The sequence below is a fragment of the Crocodylus siamensis genome, chromosome 15 (assembly GCF_052110815.1).
Source record: "Crocodylus siamensis isolate JL-2025a chromosome 15, ASM5211081v1, whole genome shotgun sequence".
Lineage (NCBI taxonomy): Eukaryota > Metazoa > Chordata > Crocodylia > Crocodylidae > Crocodylus > Crocodylus siamensis.
In genome coordinates, this window is record NC_143409.1 from 26,911,807 (window position 1) to 26,934,779 (window position 22,973).

General features: G+C 43.6%; 1 protein-coding gene across 1 annotated transcript in view; it reads left to right on the forward strand.

Moving 5' to 3' along the window:
• The window catches only part of MYZAP (myocardial zonula adherens protein), an 89,900-nt gene that overhangs the window by 14,948 nt on the left and 51,979 nt on the right, over nucleotides 1–22,973 (forward strand). The window contains exons 3-8 of the mRNA XM_090029543.1: nucleotides 7,506–7,664; nucleotides 10,337–10,429; nucleotides 14,987–15,100; nucleotides 16,802–16,954; nucleotides 19,877–20,002; nucleotides 21,088–21,216. Of these exons, the coding sequence (XP_089885669.1) occupies nucleotides 7,506–7,664; nucleotides 10,337–10,429; nucleotides 14,987–15,100; nucleotides 16,802–16,954; nucleotides 19,877–20,002; nucleotides 21,088–21,216 (774 nt within the window). The remainder of the gene's footprint in view (nucleotides 1–7,505; nucleotides 7,665–10,336; nucleotides 10,430–14,986; nucleotides 15,101–16,801; nucleotides 16,955–19,876; nucleotides 20,003–21,087; nucleotides 21,217–22,973) is intronic.

Genomic DNA, 22,973 nt, shown 5'->3' on the forward strand with positions numbered 1-22,973 from the left:
TGGGAGATGAGCTGCAGGTTAGAGCAGCTGCATCTTTGCAGCTGCTATCCCCCTACCCCTGCCCTTCCCCCCCAAGCCCAGGCACTCCAATCCACCCATCCTGCCCTCCAGTGCCTGCTGGGCAGCCACCAGAACAAGCTCCCTCCTCTCCCTTCCCCCTCTCTTATTTTTGAAGAGGGTGCAGGGAGTAGAGCTCGGCTGTGTCAGCTAAGGAGGCCTGCCCTTGGCCACACCAACAGACTTTAATGAAAACACTCCATTGCCTGTTTGGGCATTTTTAAAGTGCTCTGCAGCTGTGCACATCTGCCAGTGCATGACAAACTGTCGCATCTATCAGTGCCACTGTCATGTCTTTCTGTGCCAGATTGTTTCTCTGCCACTGCTAAAGAAGAGCAAGGGGCAGTATGTTGTCAAAACACAATACCAGAGAACTATATAAATATCATGGTATAATGGCTGAGTTGCAATGTTGTGTTTGTAATCTTTTGTTGATGTATGAAGGAGGCTTTAAGTTGCATTACTATGCCATCACAGCATTATACATTGTTGTTGGTTGGTTGGTTCTTTGTATTTCTTTAGCTGATGGGATCTCCAGTTGCACATTGCTACACTAGTGTTTAATAGTAAAATCAGCTTCTGCGCTGTCAGATGAATACACCAGAGATTTCATTAATTCTGATATTCTCAGTTCTGTGAATTGGTGACTCAAGCTACTGTCATGATTCTGGCCCTAAAAATGCTACTGAAGTAATATTGATGTCTCCCAACACCCAGTACCCCTTGATGGGGCAACAACTTCAAGAGGAAATGTGGATTGTTTAAATAAACAAACAAAATACAAAGTTCCATATCAGTTTGTACCTGACAAATGATCACTCTGTTTGGTTCCTATGCTGATTTCTTGGCTATGAGTTCCCATGAAATAACATCAAATAGCATGATGTATTGAAGACCATGAATTGTGCAATAGTAGTACAACCTTATCTCATGATTTTGCATAATGAAATAGACTTCTATGAGATGTTTTTATATGGTGTTTTTTGGTGTGATCCCTATAAATAGGAAGATGATCCTGAACTCCTTAGCGTCTGCCAAATCTAAATTTTGATGTCTTAAGCTTTATTATCTTAAATTCAGTGTGCCCTAAAGTCACACAGCTAGACACAATTATTTCCTTGTTTTTCAGGAATAAAACCCACTGCTAAATTTCTCTGAAATCCTAGGGTCACTAGGTATTTGAAAGTACTGCACTTAAATTTTGGTCAAACAGAATTTTGGCTATAGTAGTAGTTTTTAATTAATTATGGACAATGGAAGATGTTAGTACGTGGCTCTTTGTTCATTACAAAGCACAAAAGCATATTGTGCAAGTCTGATTGTATGGAAAATTGGTTGTCTTGAAGCCTCTCTTTGTCTTGTACAATAAAGGGCTTATTGGACAATTCTGTTGTCTCCATTTGGGTGGTGGCCTTTACTGTTTGTTTTTCATCAGTCCCTTTTGTGATGCATTTCACTGGCTAAGGGCCAGACTCAGACATCAGGAGGAGCCATGGGTGGGTGTATGAGGACAGAACTTGAACAAAGACTTTTAAAAAAGTTTTATATGCATGCACAGCTGATTGAAAGTAAAATGTAATGTTTCAACTCAAACCATCTGTATGACTTACCTGTAGAAGTTGCTCCCCATAGAGGCTCTGCACTAGCACATTCATCTTACCAGTGCAGTTTTTCCACACAGGCTTAAATTTGAAACCATTTTTAAAAACCGGTACAGTTAAATTGGTGCAGATCTCTGTATGGCTTTTTGAAGAGGCAAAATGCAAGAAATTGGTACCAGAAAATGATGCAGTGCTGTTAGAATTACTTCAGAAATAAGTTCAGCCAGCAAGACCTCCTCTTCACACGCAAGTGTCTCGGACAAGAAAGTGAAACAAAAATGCACACTCTCTCATCCCTGTACCTGAACTTCCCCCATCTCTGCCTCCCAAATGGCAGCTCCTATAGATCTTCACCTTGACAAGGAAAGCTTCAGTTAGTCCCTTGGTTGCCAGAGGCAGGTAATGCAACCTTCCACACATGATCTTGGAGAGAGAAAAGTAAATTGCAGAATTAGTTAAGCAGAGAAAGTTGGGAAGAGAATAGATGGGGAGGGGAGCAGCAAGAGAAAAAGGCTGGACAAATATAGCAGCAGTAGAGAATATTATATGCCTAAGCTATGACTTTATTGCTGTGAAAAGACAATTGCGATAAGATGCTACCAGATGCTTTTTGTGAGAAGCTCACAGTATGTAGGCACAACAAGAAAACCATGCAGCATCAGACATTTATTAGAGTTAGAATATTTTACAGACTGACTTAAAAATCTTTGAAAGAGAGGAAGGAAGAGCTTGGAATGCTTTTCTTAACAAATTTCTCTTTCTGAAAGAAGGCAGAGAACCTGGAACAGGTGGAAAGGCATGGTTAGTGAAAGCAGGTGGCTTGTGTGTATACCTACACACTGCCATTGTGCTAAACATATGAACCTGCTCTTTTGCAAAGGGAGAAATGAACAGGGTTTACTTGGGTGTCCTTGTGATAACAGATGCTGAACCTGTCTTTGTCAATAGAGATCTTTCCAATGCCATTCCTTGCAAGTATAGTGTATGCCTTAGAAAAAGCTGAAACTTAATGACCTTATTTTGTACTTTGTGCTGGTTAGGCTTTATTTAGAGTACTGTGGGAAGTTCTGGGCTTCACATTTTGAGAAGGATGTGGAGAAGCTAGGTAGGATCAAGAGGCAAGTGACACAAATCAGAGGTTGGAAGTATGAGGGAACAAGGCATTTTAATCTTAGAGAAAAGGCTATTAAGGGGACATGATAAGTTTTCAAATGTTGGCAAGGCTGCTATTAAGAAGAACTACTGTTCTTCCTTGCTGCAGAGGGCAGGTCACGTGTGGCTGGAGGCTGGGGTGGGAGCAGTATTGGGCTGTGTGGGGCTGGCCCTGCACATTGCCGCTGTGTGCAGCCAGGACCTGGCTGGCCCCACACGCTGCCGCTACCTGCAGCCCAGGACTGGGGTGGGAGCGTGGATCAGGTCAACTGGACAGCTGTGTGCTATGGAGCTGGGTGGGGCTGGCCCTGCTTGCTGCCACCCCCTGTGGCTGGGGTGGTAGTGCAGGGACCTACATGCTATGGCGATGGGCAGGGTCAGCCCCGCTCGCTGCCACCACATGCAGCTTCAAGGACTTGCACACTCCAGAGACTCTGAGGACCACCCCACACATGCATATCCCCCCACCATACTCCTAGACTCACCTATCCCTTCCCACAGCCCTCGCATACACTCCCCCCCAACCATATACCCTGGACTCACACCTCTCCACACCCACCATTCCCACACCCCATACACCTCAACCACACACAGTTTACAAGAGTAAGACTGTATTTTGAGCTATTATGCAATTGCCTGTAGCTATATTATGCAAACACACACAAATCTGGACAAAAATATATTTTTAAATAAAATTTAAAATAAGTCATAGTAAATGCCTGATTTTTTTGATATGACTTTTTTTTTTTCTGGTTTCAAGATGCTCCCCCCCCCCCCGGGGGGGGACTTCCAGTGGCAAAGGTTAGTGGGTTCAGGGGGCAGAATGTCTGGTCCCAAGATGGTAGCCAGATGGCAGGGCACCTGTCAAGGTGTGGCTACCCTTGCAGCCCTTGACAGCTCCCTGAAACTCGTTAAGTGGCCCGTTAGCCAAAATACTTGCCCATCCCTGATCGCGACCAATTTATTCTGGACTTCAGAAAAGCAGGCTTGGACTTGCCTGGGGAACTCATGGGCAGGATCACCTGGGAAGCCAAACTGAGGGGGAGAGGAGGCCAGGAGAGGTGGCTGTACTTTAAAGAAGCCATACTGAAGAGTGCAGGAACAAACCATCCTGACGTGCATGAAGACTAGCAAGTATGGCAGAAGACCTGCTTGGCTTATCAGGGAACTCTTCAGTAAATTAGATCACAAAAAGGAAGCTTATAAGAAGTGGAAACTTGGACAAATAAATAGGTAGGAGTATAAGAGCATTGCTCGGGCATGCCGGGATGAAATCGGGAAGGCCAAAGCGCAATTGGAATTGTAGCTAGCAAGGGAGGTGAAAGGTAGCAAGAAGGGTTTCTCTAAGTGTGTTGGCAGCAAAAGGAGAATTGGGAGAAGTGTGGGTCCTCTACTGAATGGCAGAGGCAACCTTGTGACAAGATGCAGAAAAGGCTGAAGTGCTCATTGCCTTTTTTGCCTTAAGCAAGATCAGCTCCCAGACTACTGTACCAGGCTGCACAGTATGGGGATGAGGTGAGCTGCCAACAGTGACAAAAGAATAGGTTAGGGCCAGGGATAGGCAATGTTTCAGCTGGAGTGCCAAAAAAAGCACAATGTCTATCTTGGAAGGTGCCGGAGTGCCAACATGCTGCTGTTTGGAACCTCCCAGCTGCAGCCAGCCCACGGAGCTCAGTCTGCTTGCAGCAGGGCTTGCAGCCTCCCAGCATCCTGCTGGGAGCAGCCTGGGCTCCGTGGCTGGCAGCAGCTGCTTAGAGCCTGGGCTGGTGGTGGTATGCCGAGCAAAATCGCCTTGCATGCCATGCTTGGCACACGTGCCAGGGGTTGCTGACCCCTAGCTTAGGGGATATTTAGAAAAGCTAAACATGTACATAGGGCCAGATGGGATGCATCTGAGGTTGCTATGGGTGTTGGCTGATGAGATTGCAGAGCCACTAGCCATTACTTTTGAAAATTCTTGGTGATCAGGAGAGGTCCTGGATAATTGGAGAAAGGGTAAACATAGCGCCCATATTTAAGAAAGGGAAAAAGGAGGATCCAGGGAACTGCAGACCAGTCCGCCTCACCTCAGTTCTTAGAAAAATGATGGAGCAGATCTTCAAGGAATCCATTTTCTAAGCACTTGGAGGAGAAGGGGATTAGGAACAGTCGGCATGGATTCAAGGGCAAGTCATGGCTGACCAACCTGACTGCCTTCTATGTATGACAAGGTGACTGGCTCTGTGGATGCAGGGAGACCAGGGGATGTGGTATACCAGTGGTTGTCAACTGGGAGTACAGGTGAAGGCCCTAGGGGTACACATGGGCATGTGGGGACAGAGCACCGCTACCCACCACCCCATGCTGCCGCCTTCCAGGAGCAGGACTGGGAGGAAGGGGGATGAGGCCAGTGGTGCCCCTCTGTGGGCTGCACAGGTGCTGCGTGGCTCTCCAGATGGGTGGGATGCTGTTGCCACTCCAGCTCTCCTTCCCCAGTCCATGTCTGGCCATGTGCCATGGCCCCCCGCTCCATGTCTGGCCATGTGCTACTCTTTCATCTGCCCCCCCCTGCTCCACATATGGCCATGCACCACCCCTCACCCCTGCTCCATGTCTGGCTGCCAGGGGTGCGCTTATTAAAAAAGGTTGAAAACACCTGTGGTATACCTCAATTCTAGCAAGGCTTTTGATAGTTTCCCGCAACATTCTCCCAGGCAACCTAAAGAAGTATGGGCTGGATGAGTGGACTGCGAGGTGGATAGAAAACTGATTAGAGCATCAGGCTCAGAGACTAGTAATTGATGGCTCGATGTCTAGTTGGCAGCTAGTATCAAGTAGAATGCCCCAGGGGTCAGTCCTGGGGCCAGTCTTGTTCAATGTCTTCAGCAGTGACCTGGAAGGTGGCATAGAGGGCACCCTCAGCAGGTTTGCATATGACACCAAGCTGTGGGGAAGTAGTAGATAGGCTGGAGGGCAGGGCTAGAATTCAGAGTGACCTAGACAAACTGGAGGATTGGGCCAAAAAATCTCGTGTGGTTCAACAAGGACAAGTACAAAGTCCTGCACTTACGATGGAACAGTCCCTTGCACCAGTACCATGGGGGCTGACTGGCTGGGCAGCAGCCCTGCAGAAAAGGACCTGGGTGACACAGTAGACAGTAAGCTGAATATAAGCCAATAGTGTGCCCTTGTTGCCAAGAAGGCTAATGGCATACTGGGCTGCATTGGTAGGAGTGTTGCCAGCAGGTCAAAGGAAGTGATTCTACCCCTCTATTCAACACTGGTGAGGCCACATCTGGAGTGCTGTATTCAATTTTGGGACCCCTACTACAGAAATAATGTAGAGATATTGGAGAGAGTCCAGTAAAGGGTGACAGAAATGGTGAGGGGACTGTTGGACATGACTTATTAGGGAAGACTGATCGAACTGGGCTTTTTTAGTCTAGAAAAGAGGAGATGGAGAGGAGATTTAATAGCAGCCTTCAACTACCTGAAGGGGGGTTCAAAAGAGGATGGGGCTAGACTGTTCTCAGTGGTGGCAGATGACAGAACAAGAAGCAATGGCCTCAAGTTGCAGCAAGGGAAATTTATGTTAGATAGTAGGAAGACTTTTCTCACTAGGAGAGTAGTGAAACACTGGAACAGGTTACCCAGAGAAGTGGTGGAAGCTCCATCCTTGGAGGTTTACAAAAGCTGGCTAGACAAAGCTTGCCTGGGATGATCTGGGTGGGGATGGTCCTTCTTTGAGCAGGAGTTTGGACTAGGTGACCTCCTGAGGTCCCTTCTAGCCCTAATTTTCTACGGTTCTATGATTTTTAAAGTAACTCTTCTAATGTTCTGGAGCACAGTAGAACGTTATTTGTGACTGGTGTTCAACAAATTTGGTTATTAAAATGGAAAGAGGGAACAGTGAGGATTTGAGAGGTAGAATGGCTGACAGCAGCTGTTCCATGGCTAGTACTCGGGTCCTTAGAGGCAAGCATGCATTTGCTACACAAGGTTGTGAAGTAACTTGCTTCAACTGTTTGTTTGTGTATCTGCAGCTGGATTTTTTTTTAATGCTTTAATTCAAATATTTATGTAGGAGAAGTGTTTTGGTGAAACTATGAAATGAATTGTTCAGTCCAGGTAATGGTGTCTGTCTTGAGTCATGTCCCCACCTAAGTCCTGTAAAACATGCTTTGTTTTCTATATGATTTTTACAGAGTGTTTTTTTTTTACTAGTATGGTAGTATGTGATTATGCAACTTCTTAAATTTTGAGTATCCAGATATGAAATTAAGCCAATGGAATGGTTACATTTATATCTAAGCTACTCTGTGTGTATCTTATAGGTGTGGTTGGTTGCACCATCTGTTGTTAGGATTGCAAAATACTTCCCATAATAACACCTTTCTTACAGTTGGCAAGAGTGATGCATATCTAAGTTGTACTGTGAGTATATGTATATTACACATAAGTGATCAGCTCTAAATGTTTGTTTTAGGAAAGTATCTTGCATTGATTTATGTTGTCCCATAGCCCTCAGGTCATAATTCCCTTTAGGACTAAAGGAAGTTACATACTTGCATCTTTGAGGAATACTTAGTGTTCTGTGAAATTTGTCACTTATTGCATACCTGTAGCATTCTCCCTTTCCTTTTCTGACTTTATTGTACTTATTTTTACATTTAGTAGCACTTCAGGTTAAAGAGTGCTTGCTTTCTTTTTTGATAGCAACTCTACCATGTACCAAATGGACTGTCTACCAGGAATTTCTCCCGTGGCATGGTGTATGGTGTAGTACACAGGACTGACAATAACCATAAGAATGAAATGGTTGTTTATGGTTGGTCAGCAGACCAGTTGAAAGAAGAGATGAATTACATAAAAGATGTGAGTTTTATATATCCTTTTTAATGTAAAGATCTTTTCTTAAATGTCTTTTCCATTTGTTATCAGTGTGAATACATAGGATGGTTGTCCTGTCTGTTGACAGTAGGTATGGAGCTGGGGAAGGGTTCCCCCAATGTTAAAAATTTGGCTCTTTCATTCAAGCAGGAGAGATTCATGTCCTGTTCTGCTATGAGACCCTATAATAAACTTACATTTGCTGGTTGCAAAGGGAAGAAACCTAAGCACATGCTGACTAAAGTGATTTCATTCCCACTTCCATTAGAGAAGTAAACTGCCAAAGAAACCGCATGCCTCCCCTGCAGGCCTTATAATCCCAAATCAAATTTGGAAAACTTGTATAAGCAGCCAGTTAAAAGAATGACTATAATGCCTCTAGGTTTGTGCTGGCTTCTGAACAAGGTGAAATTGTCCCCATAAGTCCTGAATAAATGGACTAACTTGAGAGGATTGCCTAATAAAAATGGGCTTCATACAGATTTCTCTGCAGTTATTTAATGTGATGGTAATAAACTAACCTTTCTATAAACATGTTAATAAATTCAGGTTGCAACAGCTCTCAAAGCACAATGGAATTTAATGAGCAATCCACAGTTACACCTCCTGCCATTCACATGTGCAAGTCAGGAGGTGTGATTGTAGGATTGATCATTAGATCCCTTTGTCCCTTATTGTTGATGTAGGGGGAGCCTGATACTGGGCTTCCCCTGCACCAGCAAGAAGCAAGCTCGGTTTGTAGCCCCTTCAGTTGAGGGGCTTCCAGCCGCGAGTGTGTCCCAGGTACCAGAGGAGCTGGGGGATTGCAGCTGCCATGATCCCCAGAGTTTGGGAGTGTATGAAACTTCCGGGCCTAGTGGATCGTGACAGCCATGATCCCCCAGGCCTGCGGGTTTCACGTACTTCCGAGCCTTGGGAGTTATGGCATCCACAATTCCCCAGACCTAGGGGTTTCCCGCTGGACATGGTGAACCCCTGTGGTGGGAAGCCCTGTCAGTTGATGGGGCTTCCAGCTGCAGGGGAGACCCTGCTACACATACAAACTAAAGCTTGATAGCAACCAGCTATAAAATTAGTACACACTTTTGAGATCTAACTTTATATAGGTGTTTGGAGTTTTATTTATCATGTGATGAGTACTTTGCATGTGTAGCTGATTTTAAGGTAATTGAGCAATTTACTAGTTAATAGTGTGGTACCTGTAAGCGTAGTGGGAGCCTCTGAGTTCTGTGCTTAAAGTCCAACAATTTATTTTGGAGCCAGATGTTTCACTTGTTGCTTTTTGGCTCTCCAGGGTTTGTCAGTAGTCTCCCTAATTAGTACAGAGCAAGTAGTCTGCTTTTTTTCACCTCTATTGTCTGTGAAGGCTGTTTATGGAAGATGGCCAACAAATAGCATGGTGTAGTAATTCAAGCACAAGAGAATAACATTGATAATAAAATGAAGAGGATCATTAAGAGTTGGGCTAATCTATCTGTACTTTGTTTACGGGTACTTGCAGTCTTTTTTTCATGGTTACAGACTGTTTTACTAATATCAAGATTATTTGATTTCTTCTATCAAGTGGCTTCTTGTAATTGAAGGGACTTAAGGTATGTCTACATGGCACAACACAGTGCTATGAAGAGATACCTAAGCTAGTTCTGAATGGTTGAACTTGGGTATCAGAAGGAAGATAGTCATGTTAGGGGTGCTCTTATCCTGGGTTGATTTAGCCCTTTAGAGAAGCAGGGCATTTTAGTCCAGACAGCACCACACTAGCATGACTTTACTGTTTCTGATACCTGAATAGTGGCAGATATAATCTGCACAACACTGCACAGATCTCCAGATGGACTAGTTTATCCTCTTGAGAGGCAGGGTAAAATAGCTCAGCTTGGTGGTCCATGCTGTTGGAAGTAGATTGCTTCCAGTACCCATGGTATCTCATTTTAGAGCTGTATCTAGTGTCTTTGCGCCAAGCTGCAGCGTCCAGTGCAGGCATACCTTCATTTTCTCTAAATATTCTTGTTCCTGTTCACCATTGGTCTGTTCCTTTTATATAATCATTTACACCAGTGCAAAGAGGGCCAGCCATTATGGGGTGGCCGTGTCCATGTTCAGAGTAGTTAAGGCCATTTTCTAAGAATTTATTCTGTAAAGTCCCCTGAAACATTGTACCTTTATGTGTATGTGTTGTCTTACATGCATATACAAATGAGTCCCTCAGAGTACCAAAGGATTGTCTGCGTGGGAGCCTTCAGGAAAAATAATTCTGTATGAATGTGTCCACATCGAAGCCTGATGTGGCTTGACTGATCCACTCTAAAATTTTAATGAGGCCTTAATTCATTTTCAGAATAAGGCCTCTTTTAATTAGGAATAAGTCTGTCCACATACAGGTGTAATGTAGTTTAAGTAATCCTTCTCAGATTCCTCTATTACCCTCATTTCAGTTAGATTAACTTTCTGATGCCCAATGAATACAAGATCTGAGATTCTCAGATCAGGGAAATATTTGAGGCATTGCAGATATGACTGGGCAAATGTTTGTTTAATAATGGTGATCGCTGTGTGCAGTCCTTGTTTTTTGGGATGCAGTGTTGTTTGGTTTTTAATCTGAAAGATGCTGGTAATAAAGTTTGAATAATAAAGTTTTTAAATTTGCCTGAAAACAGGTGAGAGCAACTTTGGAAAAAGTGAGAGAGCAAATGTATGGGGAGTATGATGAAATGAAACGGAAAATAGAGCAACTTACCAACGAATTGACAGTAAGATCACATTTATTTGTAATTATGGTGCAATGGGGGATCCGCACAAGATTTGCCCAAGAAACTTTATGGACTGCAGGATGTCAGAGGGGGAAAAGTATTTTAACATTTTCAGTTTTACTTTTCATGTCTATACTTCTGAATTTTTTTTCCACTAGCAGGAAGCAGACATTCTTCTTTAGAAACATTAAAACCTCTTGTTTCTGAATGTAATGTATTCCTTGAGACGCTGAGGGATTGTTGCATGATTCTTTTCAGTTTCACTGCCCTCCATCATTGAATAGCAGCAGAGAAACTAGAGTTCGTTTCCCCAAGGGTCCTGGTCCCATGACTGAGCTGGGTTACTCTATAAGCTCTGGGATCTATGTGGTAAAACTGCTCCAGAATTGTCTCTAGTGTCTTACTGGGGAGGCTATCAACAAATTGGGCAGGATGGTAACCCTGCTTGTGTTTTCATGGGAACCTTGATTTTTTGTGGGGGAGAAATGTTTCACTTTTAATGAATCTCTATTTTCTGAAGAATCTGTTTGGTCTAAAAATTCCTGACAAGCTGTAGTAGCATCTCCTAGATTTGCTTCCAAAACTAAATGAATGAAGGAAAAAAAGTCCTTCTTCACCCATTGTTGGACACCTTCCTCATACTTTTGTATGCCTTTAAAATATGTATGTTGGTTCCTTTTTCACTTCCTTTTATTTCCTGTGGAAAAATGTGAACAGAATATAAGTTTAATTTCTTATCTTTGAATGCTTTTTCTACCCTAAATGTTGTCTTAAAGGCTAAACCAGATCCCACTGAAGCCACTGGGAATTTTGCTTTTGATTTCAAAGAGATCAGGATGTGGCATAAGAGGTGTGTCTACATGCAGCACTACATCACTGTAGCAATGGGCTATTGCGCTGTAGCTCATTGCTATGGTGAGATATTGCTGCTGGGCAGGAACCGTGACAGCAATGGTAGTGTGCAGTAGCAGCTAAAAATAACTGTGCTTAAGCAAATACTAAATGATGGTGCTGTAACAATTGCACAGTCCAGTGCATGTATAGACACGCCCAAGAGGCAAAACAAATTTCAGGGACACACCTAGGCTGAAGGCAATTGTGGTATAAAACATTTTAATCTCTGTGACCAGTGTTAGGGTATTCCACCTGCTGTATGCTAAGCCTTTTTTTTTTTTTTTAAAGTTTAATGGTTACTGATAGATCCAGAAACCATAAACTTTATAGATATGAGGACAATAATGTCTTTCAGCCCTGTATGAGTCAAATGAACTGTATGCAAGATAACAAAAGTACTATGGGTAAATGGATCAATATACACTCAGTGCCTCCCCAGTATCTCATTCCTCAGATTCCCTGTAGCCAAAGACTGAGCTTTTTTACCTCTAAGCACTCTTCTCTTCCTGTTGGTTGTTGCTTTTGACCTCCTGAGCATAATTTCAGTAATTCACACTCTTACAGTCTTGGTTTACATGTATACACACTCCGCTACTAAGTGCACTAGCTTCTGCTGATCTTCTGACCCAGTTTATGTGTGGCTTGATTAATATATAGTAATTGGTAAAATAGGGGTGGGTAAAATACAGCCCATAGGCTGGATCCAGCCTGCCAGGCACTTTAATCCGGCCTGCAGCACCCCACAACAAATTGTGCCCTGCCCAGCCCTCCCCCGCCCCCCGTGAGGTTGGGAGCGAGGCAGCCATGTGTACAACCTCCTCTTCCCCCCTCGCCCCCCAATATAGGTCCTTGCTCCCATCATCTTGGGCAGAAGTGCCCTGCCCAGCCAGCAGCAGCTTCTGGGCGGGGTTTCTGTTGCAGTTGCCCCATGGGAACCTGCTTGGCTTTCTGGAAGTCCAACTTGCTCGGGACAGCATGTAGGGGCCAGGGGTGGGGGGGATTTGGAAGCATAAAGCACAGCACAGACTCTGCGCCCAGGGGAGTGGTGGGAGCATGGAGCTCGGCTGGGCAGGGTGAGGGTGCACATATTCTCCCCCATGGTGTGCAGCTCCTGCTGCCAGCAGCAGCAGCAGGCGGGGAGGTCAGGGTGCTTGTGCCTGGTGCAGGCACCCAGTGGGGCATGGCTCTGACCATCACTGCATGCGGCAGGGGAGGGGGGAGTGCAGCCTTCCTGGCGACCTGTATTGCCGGGGCTCCATGCTGTGCGCCTGCAGCTCCATCACTCACAGCAGGGGAAGCCCTGTGCTGGAGCCTGCTGCCTTCCCTGCTGCCTGCAGCACAGGTCCCTGTACTCTGCCAGGATTGGTGGGAGCCTCACCCTCTCCTTCCCTGCGGAGTCGAACGCGGGGCTTTCTTGCTGTGAGTTTGGGAGCTGCAGGTGCGTGGTACTGAGCCCCTGTGATAGAGGCTGCTGGGCAGGCTGCCCCCCTCTCCCCCAGTGCAGTGCTGGCCACTTCTATCACAGGGGCTTTGTACCACATGCCTGCACTTGTGGCAGGGAAGAAGCCCCGTGCTGGACTCTGCGGGGAAGCGGGGGGCTGGGTTCCCTTCATTCCTGGCAGAGTGCGGGGACCTGCACCTCAAGGGGTGAGGAAGGCAGCAGGCTCCAGCACGGGGCTTCCCCCACTTCGAGTGATGGAACTGCAGGCCCGCAGCCTGGAGCCCTGCTGATAGAGGCAGCTGGGTAGGCTGCACTCCACCCCCACACACAGCGATGGCCAGAGCTGTGCCCTAGCAGGCCCCTGCACCAGGCCCAAGTGTCCTGACCTCCCCACCTGCTGCTGTTGCCAGCAGCAGGGGCTGAACACCATGGGGGAGTGTGGGGGGGTCCCTACACCCCTCCCCACCCTCCCTCACACCCCATATTCTGCCCCCACAGCTCCCATTGATATGCACCCCAACATATCCTATGCTCCCCTACACAACCACACCCTCTCGCAGTGCTCCCACACCTCCCCCCACGCACAAATATAAAAAAGTGGCACTGTATTTTTTGAGTTATTGTGCAATCCCTTCTATATATAGTACACAATCACAAGTCATGACACATATTTTTTGTCATAAAATTAAAATATGTTACGGTAGGTGTTTGACATCTAGTGTATGATTTGGTTTTTTTCTGGCTCTAAGATTGCAACTTCCCGCTCCCCAAAGGAGTATGGGGGGGGCAGCAAGGACAGTGACTTCTGTTGTCAAAGGTCAGGGGCAGGACTTCTGGTTCTGATGTGGTGACCGGGGGGGCGGAGCAATTGTCAAGGGGCAGTGCTACCTATGTGGCCCCTGAAAACTTGCCAAAACTTGTTAAGTGGCCCTCCACCCAAAATAATTGCTTGCTGCTGTGTTAAAATAGATAATCTTCATATCTACTCCTAGATAAATAGCCCATGTGTGTGGTAGGATTAGGCCTCATTAATAAATAGTGCTCCACTACTGTTTGACAGTCTTCATATTAATTTGGATCATCTGTTCTATTTTATTTCTTTTACGCTCATGTGAACTTAATGGCTTGCTTGTTAACCTTCTGTTTTGTAATGTAAAACTTGAAAAGTTTATATACAATAAATCTTTGCGCTGGCTCATCTTTCTGCTTTCAATCAGTTCCTGTTTCTTGTGATCATAAAAGCTTTTGGCTTGCTTCCTTACATGCTTGTTCTCATCTCCTCCTGTACAGAGTCCTGCTGTCTGCTCTCTGCACAGGTCTCCCCGGGCTGTTCCATTCTGTTCACTCATCTAGTCCTGACTGCAGCCTTTTGCACCCCACTGCCTGTGCACGAAATGATTTTCTTGGTAAACGTGTCAAAAATCCTCGCCTTTACAACACCAATTTCATGGCATGGGAATAACTGTAGACAAAGAATAAACATATGTACTACTAGCTCTTCGTTTTTGTTTCTATACTAGGGTTGTAGGTTTTTTTGGGTCTGGAACTTGATCAGTTTTGTGGTCTGTGTATTTTAACCACTCTAAACATCGTGGAAATTTAGCATCCTATTTAATTGCTATGTATTTTTCATCTTCTGGAATACACTTACATGCACATACAAATCTGGCTTGTCCTGGAAAACCTCATGGCAGCTCATAGAGATACTTAAAGGGTTTTTTTTAGATAAATTGGCTTTTTTTTTTTTTTTTTAAAAGGCTTGAAATATATGAAGTAGAACTGCAGTGGAGACACATTCTGTGGGTAATCTTACTGAATGAAGCTTGCCTCTTTGAACAGGGTCAGTCTGGACAACAGTTAAGTCCCACTGAAGTACACAATGGGTCAGTTCCCTCTATACCAGATTAAATTTCATTCACTGAGTTTAACTAAAAAAATATTTCCTTGCATCAACCACAAAAGGTAGAGCCGAAGTTCCCTTTTCACTTTAATGTGTAAGTTGCTGTAGTTTAATGAGAAAATACAAGCATCTTCTCTGAGAACATTAATGCAGGGAAGGCTTCCATTTAAAAATGCTGAAAGATTTTAACTTTTTATTTCCAGTGATTTTAATCCTTCCCCCGTGATGCAGTTTGACTTGTATGGTTTTTAAGAGGGTAGCAGCTGTCTTGCTTCCAAAAGACATGGCAAATTTAATTTTTCTTTTTTCTTGCACTCTCCAGGTTACAAGTGTTCAACAGGAATCCTTAGAGAGCCACATGCGAGTGCAGGCTGCTGCCTTGGATAGCTTCAGTGAAATGAACAGCAGCTTGACATCTGCATCAATCGAGCTGCAGGTACGCTGTTAATAGCTCTGTTGCAGTATATAGCCTGATCTGTTGGGCTCCTTCTAGTGTCCATTGTTTTAAAAGTATCCACATACAGATTTTAATCTATTCCACTAAATCTCACTGTTGGTGTTTAAGATGGTTGTACTGTGAATTTAGGAAAACGCTTAAGTTTTGTTGGTTTAATATAAATTTAATAAGATAATATGCAGCAAAGCACTGTTCAACTTTGTTGTTACTTAGCTAAAGTTCCTGGCCTTTTGCATTATGGAAAACCCCAGGTGCTATTTTTGCAAAATAACAGCCCATCCCTTGTTCTTATTCTTCTATTTTATTTACCCTTGGATAGAAATTTTGGTTACATTTCTCGCAAGTGTTAAAAAAGCTGTATTTACCCCAAAATAAGACAACCTTGAATTTAAGATGCCCTCCCAATAATTAAATCTTACACATGGAAAATTATAAATTTATTATAAACATCCATGTGTGGAATCCAATTATTGGAGGATCATCTTAAATTCACCCTCCCCCCCAATAACTGCAGGCAGTGGAGGGAGAGAAGTGACAGTGGGGACAGTAATGGGGCAGATGGGGGGGGACACAATGGGGGAGACAGTAGAGGAGCTAGGGCAGGTAGTAGCAGACAGGCAGAGTGAGAGGCAGGCAGTTTGCCCTGTTGCCTGTTTCTTTTTTTTCCCCCTCCCTCCCCTGCCTCCCCCCTTCCCCTTGTGCCTGCCCTCCCTACAGCCTCAGGCTGCCCTGATCCCCTTTCCCCTTGCAGGTTTGGGTCCCTACCCTACAAAGTCTCTGCCTCCCATCTGTCCCTCCTTTCTTCCCCCCATCCCCACTTTGCTCTACAGTAGGCTCTGTCTGCTGCAGCTTAGGTCACAGAGCATAGCTTCAGCCTCGCTCCATAGCAGTGTCATGGAGCTGGCACTGCTGTTACAGGGCTGGGCTGGCGCATGTGAAAGGTGAGGAGGAGGGGGAACTAGGAGTAGTGTCATGGGGGGGCTGGAAACTAGGGGCTGTGGGGGAGGAGTGGCTGGGCAGGCAGAGGTAATGGGGGCAGGTGGCAGCTAGATCCCCTAACCCCTGCCACGCACTACCTCATGCTTGATTGTAAGGTGAGGGTCTCTTTTGCCCTGTGTTAAATTGAGGGGGGCACCTCATCTTTTAATCAAGTAAATACAGTATTTGGCAGCCAGACTTGTAAACCAGGGATATTTTTTCCAGTTCAAATAAAACAAAAAACATTTGATAGCCATCCTACCAAGGTAGCTTGACTCTTCTGTCCTCCCATTCATCCCCTTTTTCGGTTTCTAACTTCAGTTTGCTCAAATTTTATTAATTTATGATTTGATAGCTGGAGATGAGAGGGGAGAATTCAGCATTTCACATCATTTTACCTTGCAGTGTAAAATGAAAACAAATTTGCTTTGTAGTGGATGTGAAACTTTCTCTTGGTTATGGCACCCTAGGGCTGGATTTTAATGAGCATGTTCATGTGGGGCAGTCTCTTAATAAATTACATAATTGGAAACCAAACTTTAAAGGGTTAATACTATTAATTAATATTGTGTATATATATATCAAAAGATTAGTCAACTGTTGTAAAGAGGCTCAGTGCTAGATAGTTTGGATGAATTCTACTTTATCATGCATTTCAATGTGTGTTTTGGTTTTTCTTTTTCTTTTTTGTTTGTTTTAAAGAAAACTTTAGTGGATGTTACTTTGGAGAACACAGACATAAAGGATCAAATAAGGAATTTAAAACACACACATGAGAAATCTATGGAAAAACTGAAAGAAAAGCAAAAACAGCTGGAAACTGCTCAGATGGAAAATCAGCTATTGAAATTGCAGGTATGGTATGCAAATTTCCCTTTTTGAGGTTGTACCATAAGGATATTGCTGAGGCAATAAGATTTGTTTGGAAAAGAGATCTAGCCATATCTGCATAGAATTCTTCACTGATCAGTGCATGGTCCTTTCACCCTTGTTCAAAGACCTTAGATCCACGGTGAAGAATTAACATTGCTGAAAGCAAATAAACAAATAGGGAACCACCTTAGCAAACTTGGGTCTTGAAATGTTGCCTGCCCTACATAAGGCTGTTGTTGGCAAGTGAAAGTCGACCTATTAAAATGGTGATGCCCGTGGTGCGCACTTCTGTGAGAATCTTCTCATTCGAGGCCAGGGCTGGTGAGGGATTGGGGGTTGCATGCTACGTAGGCTACCACCCATTCATATTCTCTCTGCCTCTCCTGGACCATGCACTTGGAATTTCCCCCTCCAACTCTCCCCTGCCGCACTGCATGCACAAGCAGCTGTTGCATTGTGTGGGTGGTGCCTCCCCATATTCGGCACACTTGATTGCCTCCCACCCTGGCCACTGCAGCACCCTTATTGTGTTGTGCTGTGAGCTTCTCCAGTGCTGCAGTCTCTTCCAATCTGCCCCCTGGCTTGGGAGCAGCAAGTGAAAGCTCAGGGAGGAGAGGGAGTCTGAAGCCCCCAGTTGCAGAAGGAGCTGGAGCAGTAAGAGTATCCCAGGGGCTATGCATTAACCCCTCATGGGCTGCTAAGCAATGCTATATGTCCCTCCTAAAGCTGATACCATATTTCAGGCCATACTATACACTGGGTAGTTTTTCATCAATAATCTGCTATATTTCATTCATATGTGCTATATTTATTGGTCAGTGGAGATCTGCCCTCACAACATATTACCTTGAAAAGAGAAATTAGTTGTAGGACTGGTTTTCAAATGAACACAAAGGAATAAAATACAAACATGTTATTATGGGTCTTTTGTGAGACCGCTGGTCTTACACTTGTTAGTTTCCATAAAGTATGAAAAGAACCATTTAAAGGTGCCTGAAATTAACTAGAACAATATGAAAAGCACGTTCTTTCCCTTCTTTGAAATTAGGTGACTGCCACGTTACAGGCATTTGCCCAACAGATAAGCCAGAAGTAGACTGTTTCAGTGGATTTCTTTTTAACTTGCATTAATGCTTAATGATAGATGGTCCGTACCCCCTGCGCTAGAGCGAGTATGTCCACTTAATAATGTCTTATATATTCGAATTCCCCTTCTTTAGTAGGATTTTTTTGGGGCTGTGAAAAGTAACTCTGAACCTGTTGTAATCTAGAGAGAACAAAAAGGAGAAAAGTGTTATTAAGAAGGGAAGTAGAGGAAAAGCAGAGATTTATTGCGCATGGTGCCTGAAGTAGACGAACTCAAAGGGTCTCAATTCAGCTAAGCACTTCAAGCACATTGAAATCAATGAAATGTGGAGTGTATGCTTTTCTTTAAGGAGGGAGTCATGCCAATTTAAATAGGTTAATAAAAGTATAACTTTGCCAAGACAGAGTGCCAAAGTTATATACTAAAAGAAATCATTGCTCTTTTTCTTCAGTTTGTTTTAAATTGGAGTGATGGTTATTTGTTAAATTGCATGCCCATGCTACCAGAGGGATCTGACTTTTTTAATTTTAGAAGTGAAGGAACAGGAAGAAATGTTGTCCACCAGGTCGGCTGTGAAAAAGCAATTACCTTAGTTTCAATTGGATCTAGTCTGCCCTGCTCACTAGAATTCATTTCCCCTCCCCCCACACTTTCACTTGGATATTACAACAGTTGCCTCCTCTTACCTCTTTTTCTTGTACCATTGGTGCTCAAATTGTAAGTGAAAGAATGTGGAGGAGTCAGCATAAGAAATTTATACTCCACTCTGACACTTTTAAAGAGGTTAGAATCAAACTTTTTTATTCAAGCTTCCTGGAGTTCTGAAGGCATAATATATGCTGGATTGAGACTTAATTTTGTTCCAGTTTCTTGTGACTGCATAGGTAATAACTTTCTCTGTGTTGAGATCTGGGTCAGAGGCCACAGAGGGCAGCTACAGTGCAACTGGCATCCTCCTTTTTAAGAGACAAAATATGTTTATGGTTTACTGCTCTGCATGAAAACAGTTTGTTCCCACTGAACAAGATAAAAACAGGGGTTTGATAATTCTTGCAGTCCTTGAAACAAAGTAATTCAGTTGCCCAAAATACCTTTTATGCTAAAAATTCTAAAATTAAATGCTGAGGCCTAATTCTTTTTCCATTTACACTGGTGTAAGTGAAGCAACTCTAATGAAGCAAAGAGACTTTATTCTCGCCTTGTTTTCTAACGGAGTTACTCCTGACTTGAAACATTGCAATTAAGAATGACATTATAGAAAATCATTATTTTGTTTTGGCTTAATTTTTGCTTTTATATTTGGGCTGCAGCATAGATGGTTTGAAACCTGTTAGATTTTGATCCTAGCAGAGCTTGTGAGCATTTGGATACAGTCAGGCCAATTTCTAATCTACACTTTATAAAATTAAAGGTAGAATGTAAATTACTTTTAATGGTGGGGGAAGTGGGGTCAGTCATCAAAAGAATGAGAGGAGGTTATGACAGAATTGAGTCAGGCCAGATACTTCGTTACCCTAAAGCCACTTACATGCAGGCAGAGGAAAAGGGACCTGATCATGTTGTGCAAATGAAGCTTGCAAGTATGTTAATTATTCCTTTTCATTGCCATACTGCTGAAAAGTGCTCTTGGTGTGGATGAGAATTTGGCCTAATGGTGCCAAATTGTATGGCAAACCTAGGCCAAGGCTAAAATCATCACCCTCATTTTAATTTCTCCCTTTTTTATTTGTTCTGGTTTTATTTGTCTTACCTCCAGGAACACTGGAACTAGTAATAGATCAGTTGTGGAATTTCAGTGTTCTCATTTTCTCTTATAGGTGGAATCCTCCCAAGAAGCCAATGCAGATGTAATGAGAGAAATGACCAGAAAGCTATACAGTCAGTATGAACAAAAGCTAAAACAAGAAGAACAGAAACACAAAGCTGAGAGAGAAATTCTAATAGTATGTATAACCGGTCCTTAACAGTGCTCTTTGGTTATTGCTTAGAATCTAATCCCTAAATTAATTTAAGAAACAAGTGCTAGAACTGATGGCTTACATTATCACACCAGTTTCATTTCCTTTCATGCCTTGTCACAGCCAGATTTTTTTTAACATTACCGTGGCTAATAAAGTTTTAGAGCTGAAGAAAAGTCTAAATGTGGTGGATATTAAAAATAATGTAAACTTCAAAATTAAAGTGAAAAACAAAACAGGTGTGTTTCTAGTTTTGATCCAAGAAAATGCGAAGCCCAATCTGATTTGTGAGGGAAACCTAGAAAGGAAAAAATGAACAATTTTAGTAGATACATGTTTAAATAACTTGAGCAAATAAATGCTCGTTTTCTTCAGCAGAACTTGTTATGATCATGCTGTTTTGGATATTTCTAGATCAGGAACAACAAAGTTTAGAATGTAAAAACTGCCTACTAGCATAGACCAGTGGTCCATCTGACCCAGTATCCTGTGTCTGATAGGGGCAGGGGCGGATTCTGTGGAGAGCTTTGAAGCAGATGCATCTGGAGTGATCTATCCCTTATTCATTATCCTCCCTAGCATCTACCATTGTTGGTTTAGAGAAGGCAGAGAAAATGTCTCCAATTATTCTGTTCAACAACTCTTAACAAATTTCTTGCCCTTGAATTTGTCTAGCTATTAATAAATCTATCATTCATGAATGCGTCTAGAACAAGGATGGGCAAAATGAGGCCCACAGACCAAATGTGGCCGCCAACTGATTGGATCCAGCCTGTGGTGCGTTGCATGGGACTGAGTCCTCCCCATGCCTGTGCCCCCCGACGGCCGTGGGTGCAGGGCAGGGAAGCTCACCCACCCCCGCTGCTGCTGCCACACCAGCCCAGTGAGCTTCCCCACCCCGGCCTGGCCCAGCTCCTGGGAGGTGGTGGCACTCCAGCCCTGCCTGCCCTCATGCCGTCACCACTCCCCCGCTTGATGTCTGGCCACCGGGGGTACTTAGACTAAAAAAGGTTGAAAACCCCTGAGCTATATTATTGTTTCTGGATATGAATGTCAGTCTTTATTTGAAGGCAGAAACAAATCGGCTTCTGAAGGCTATTGAAGAGGCAAATAAGAAGATGCAGATTACGGAGATAAGCATACAAGAAAAAGACCAGAGGATTGGAGAGCTGGATAGGTTCATCCAGCGCATGGAAGAGGTAACTCTCCCCTTGCTAACTGTTAAAGTGATGGTCAGTTTTTATGCTCTTCATAGAAGAAATACAGGAGTTGCATGGGAGTGTTCCTATTTGGTCCCTTGCTGCTTAACAGCCCCGCCTACCCAGGGCCTCTATTCCTCCTGCCACTTTTGTCATGGTCATCTTTGTAAAAATAAAAAAGCTTTATTGTATGTAATGTGTAGACTGCTATGGGGACATCATGCAAAGGTGACACCTTTTGCCACCAGTGCTGTTTGTAGTGGCTGGTACTTTGAGGACTTCTTTGGAACAGAGAGTAAATGAGTCAGGGTTTTGGTTTTTTTTTCTTTAAACTGTCTCTTCAAAATAAAAAAGTACAGTTTATCCCCTAAGAGCTGGTACAAATTACTTGGAGTTTCTGGTTGTCATGTTCATAAATTCACTTAAATATGTAGTTTATGTGGTTGGCAAGTATATGCTTATTAGAAATAAGCTTTTTTTAGATACACTGGGAATAAAGCCTATAACAACTGACATTGGTTTTATTTGGTGTTGCATCTCCAACTTCCTAAACATCAGGATGAAATGCTTATTTCAGTACTTCAGGTTACAAGTTCTTTTGAAATGTTGTTTTCAGGCTTTGTGAGCATGTAACAGCCATCGCTACATGTCTATGCATATAACTTGTTTATGTATCATTCCTCAAACTATCCTGATAGTAACATACATTTTCAGCTTTTACTGCCCTTTTAATTTAAAATATGGTTCTTCTTCTCCTACTTGCACACTCATGCTTTTAAAAGTTTTTCTCCTTAGTTCAAATGTTCTCTACCAAGTTGTAGTAGAGAGCAGATTTTTTTACATATGACCAACAACCCTTGGGACGTAGAAATGCACTGGGATGTTTATTTTTCATGACATCAGTAGTGCTGTGTTAAAGCTAGTTGTAGCATTTTATGTCCTAACTTCCCTTTTTTTGATGGGCTTTGCTCCAGGACAGAACTTGTACTGTTTTTCAGATGATAAATGTCCTGAAGTCAGTACTGCAGTCACTTTTCTCACATAGCTTAATTATTACCTAAACCTTCTGTCTTTCAAGATCCCTGGTCTCTGAAACAATCTGGATCCCCTAGTGTTTGTTAATTGTGTTGAAATTTCTTAGTTATACAAAATTATCAATAACGTGATCACGTTCAGGTAGTTAAAGCTGCATTGTTTTTTGTTTAATGTCTTTAGTGTGTTTGGCATTGCTTAGCATATGCAAACGAAGGTAATCCCTCCCAGAGAATTTAGACCTGGCTCCTCAAAAGTATCTGGCATTGATTTACATAGGAGTTAAGAACCTGCATACCTTCTGAGGGATTTTGACTCTGTTGTCTAAAACAGAGTTACCAACCTTTTACCAATGGCAGGCTTCCACTTGTGAATGGGTCACTACTGAGGATGGTGATTTCAGCCTTCTTTCTCCCCAGCACTTGCATCCCAGCACAGCACCAGCAGGGGTGTAACTGATAAGAGGGTTGCATCCCAGAAGTTCTGGTCCCCTAATCAGCCTCACACCACTACTTTTTCTCTTCTCACTCAGCATCTCCCATAGGATTAAGGTGTGTGTAGCTGATGGGAACCAGGAGTACTAGGACGTGATCCCATTCCGATGAGTCGCCAGCTGCCCCAGAGGCTATGAGAAATTGCTGCCCTTGCTCCCCATGGCCTTGAACTCTGCTGCCCTTGCCCTTTCTCCAAGAGTTGCAGGCTGGATTGATCTCCTTGTGTCAGAT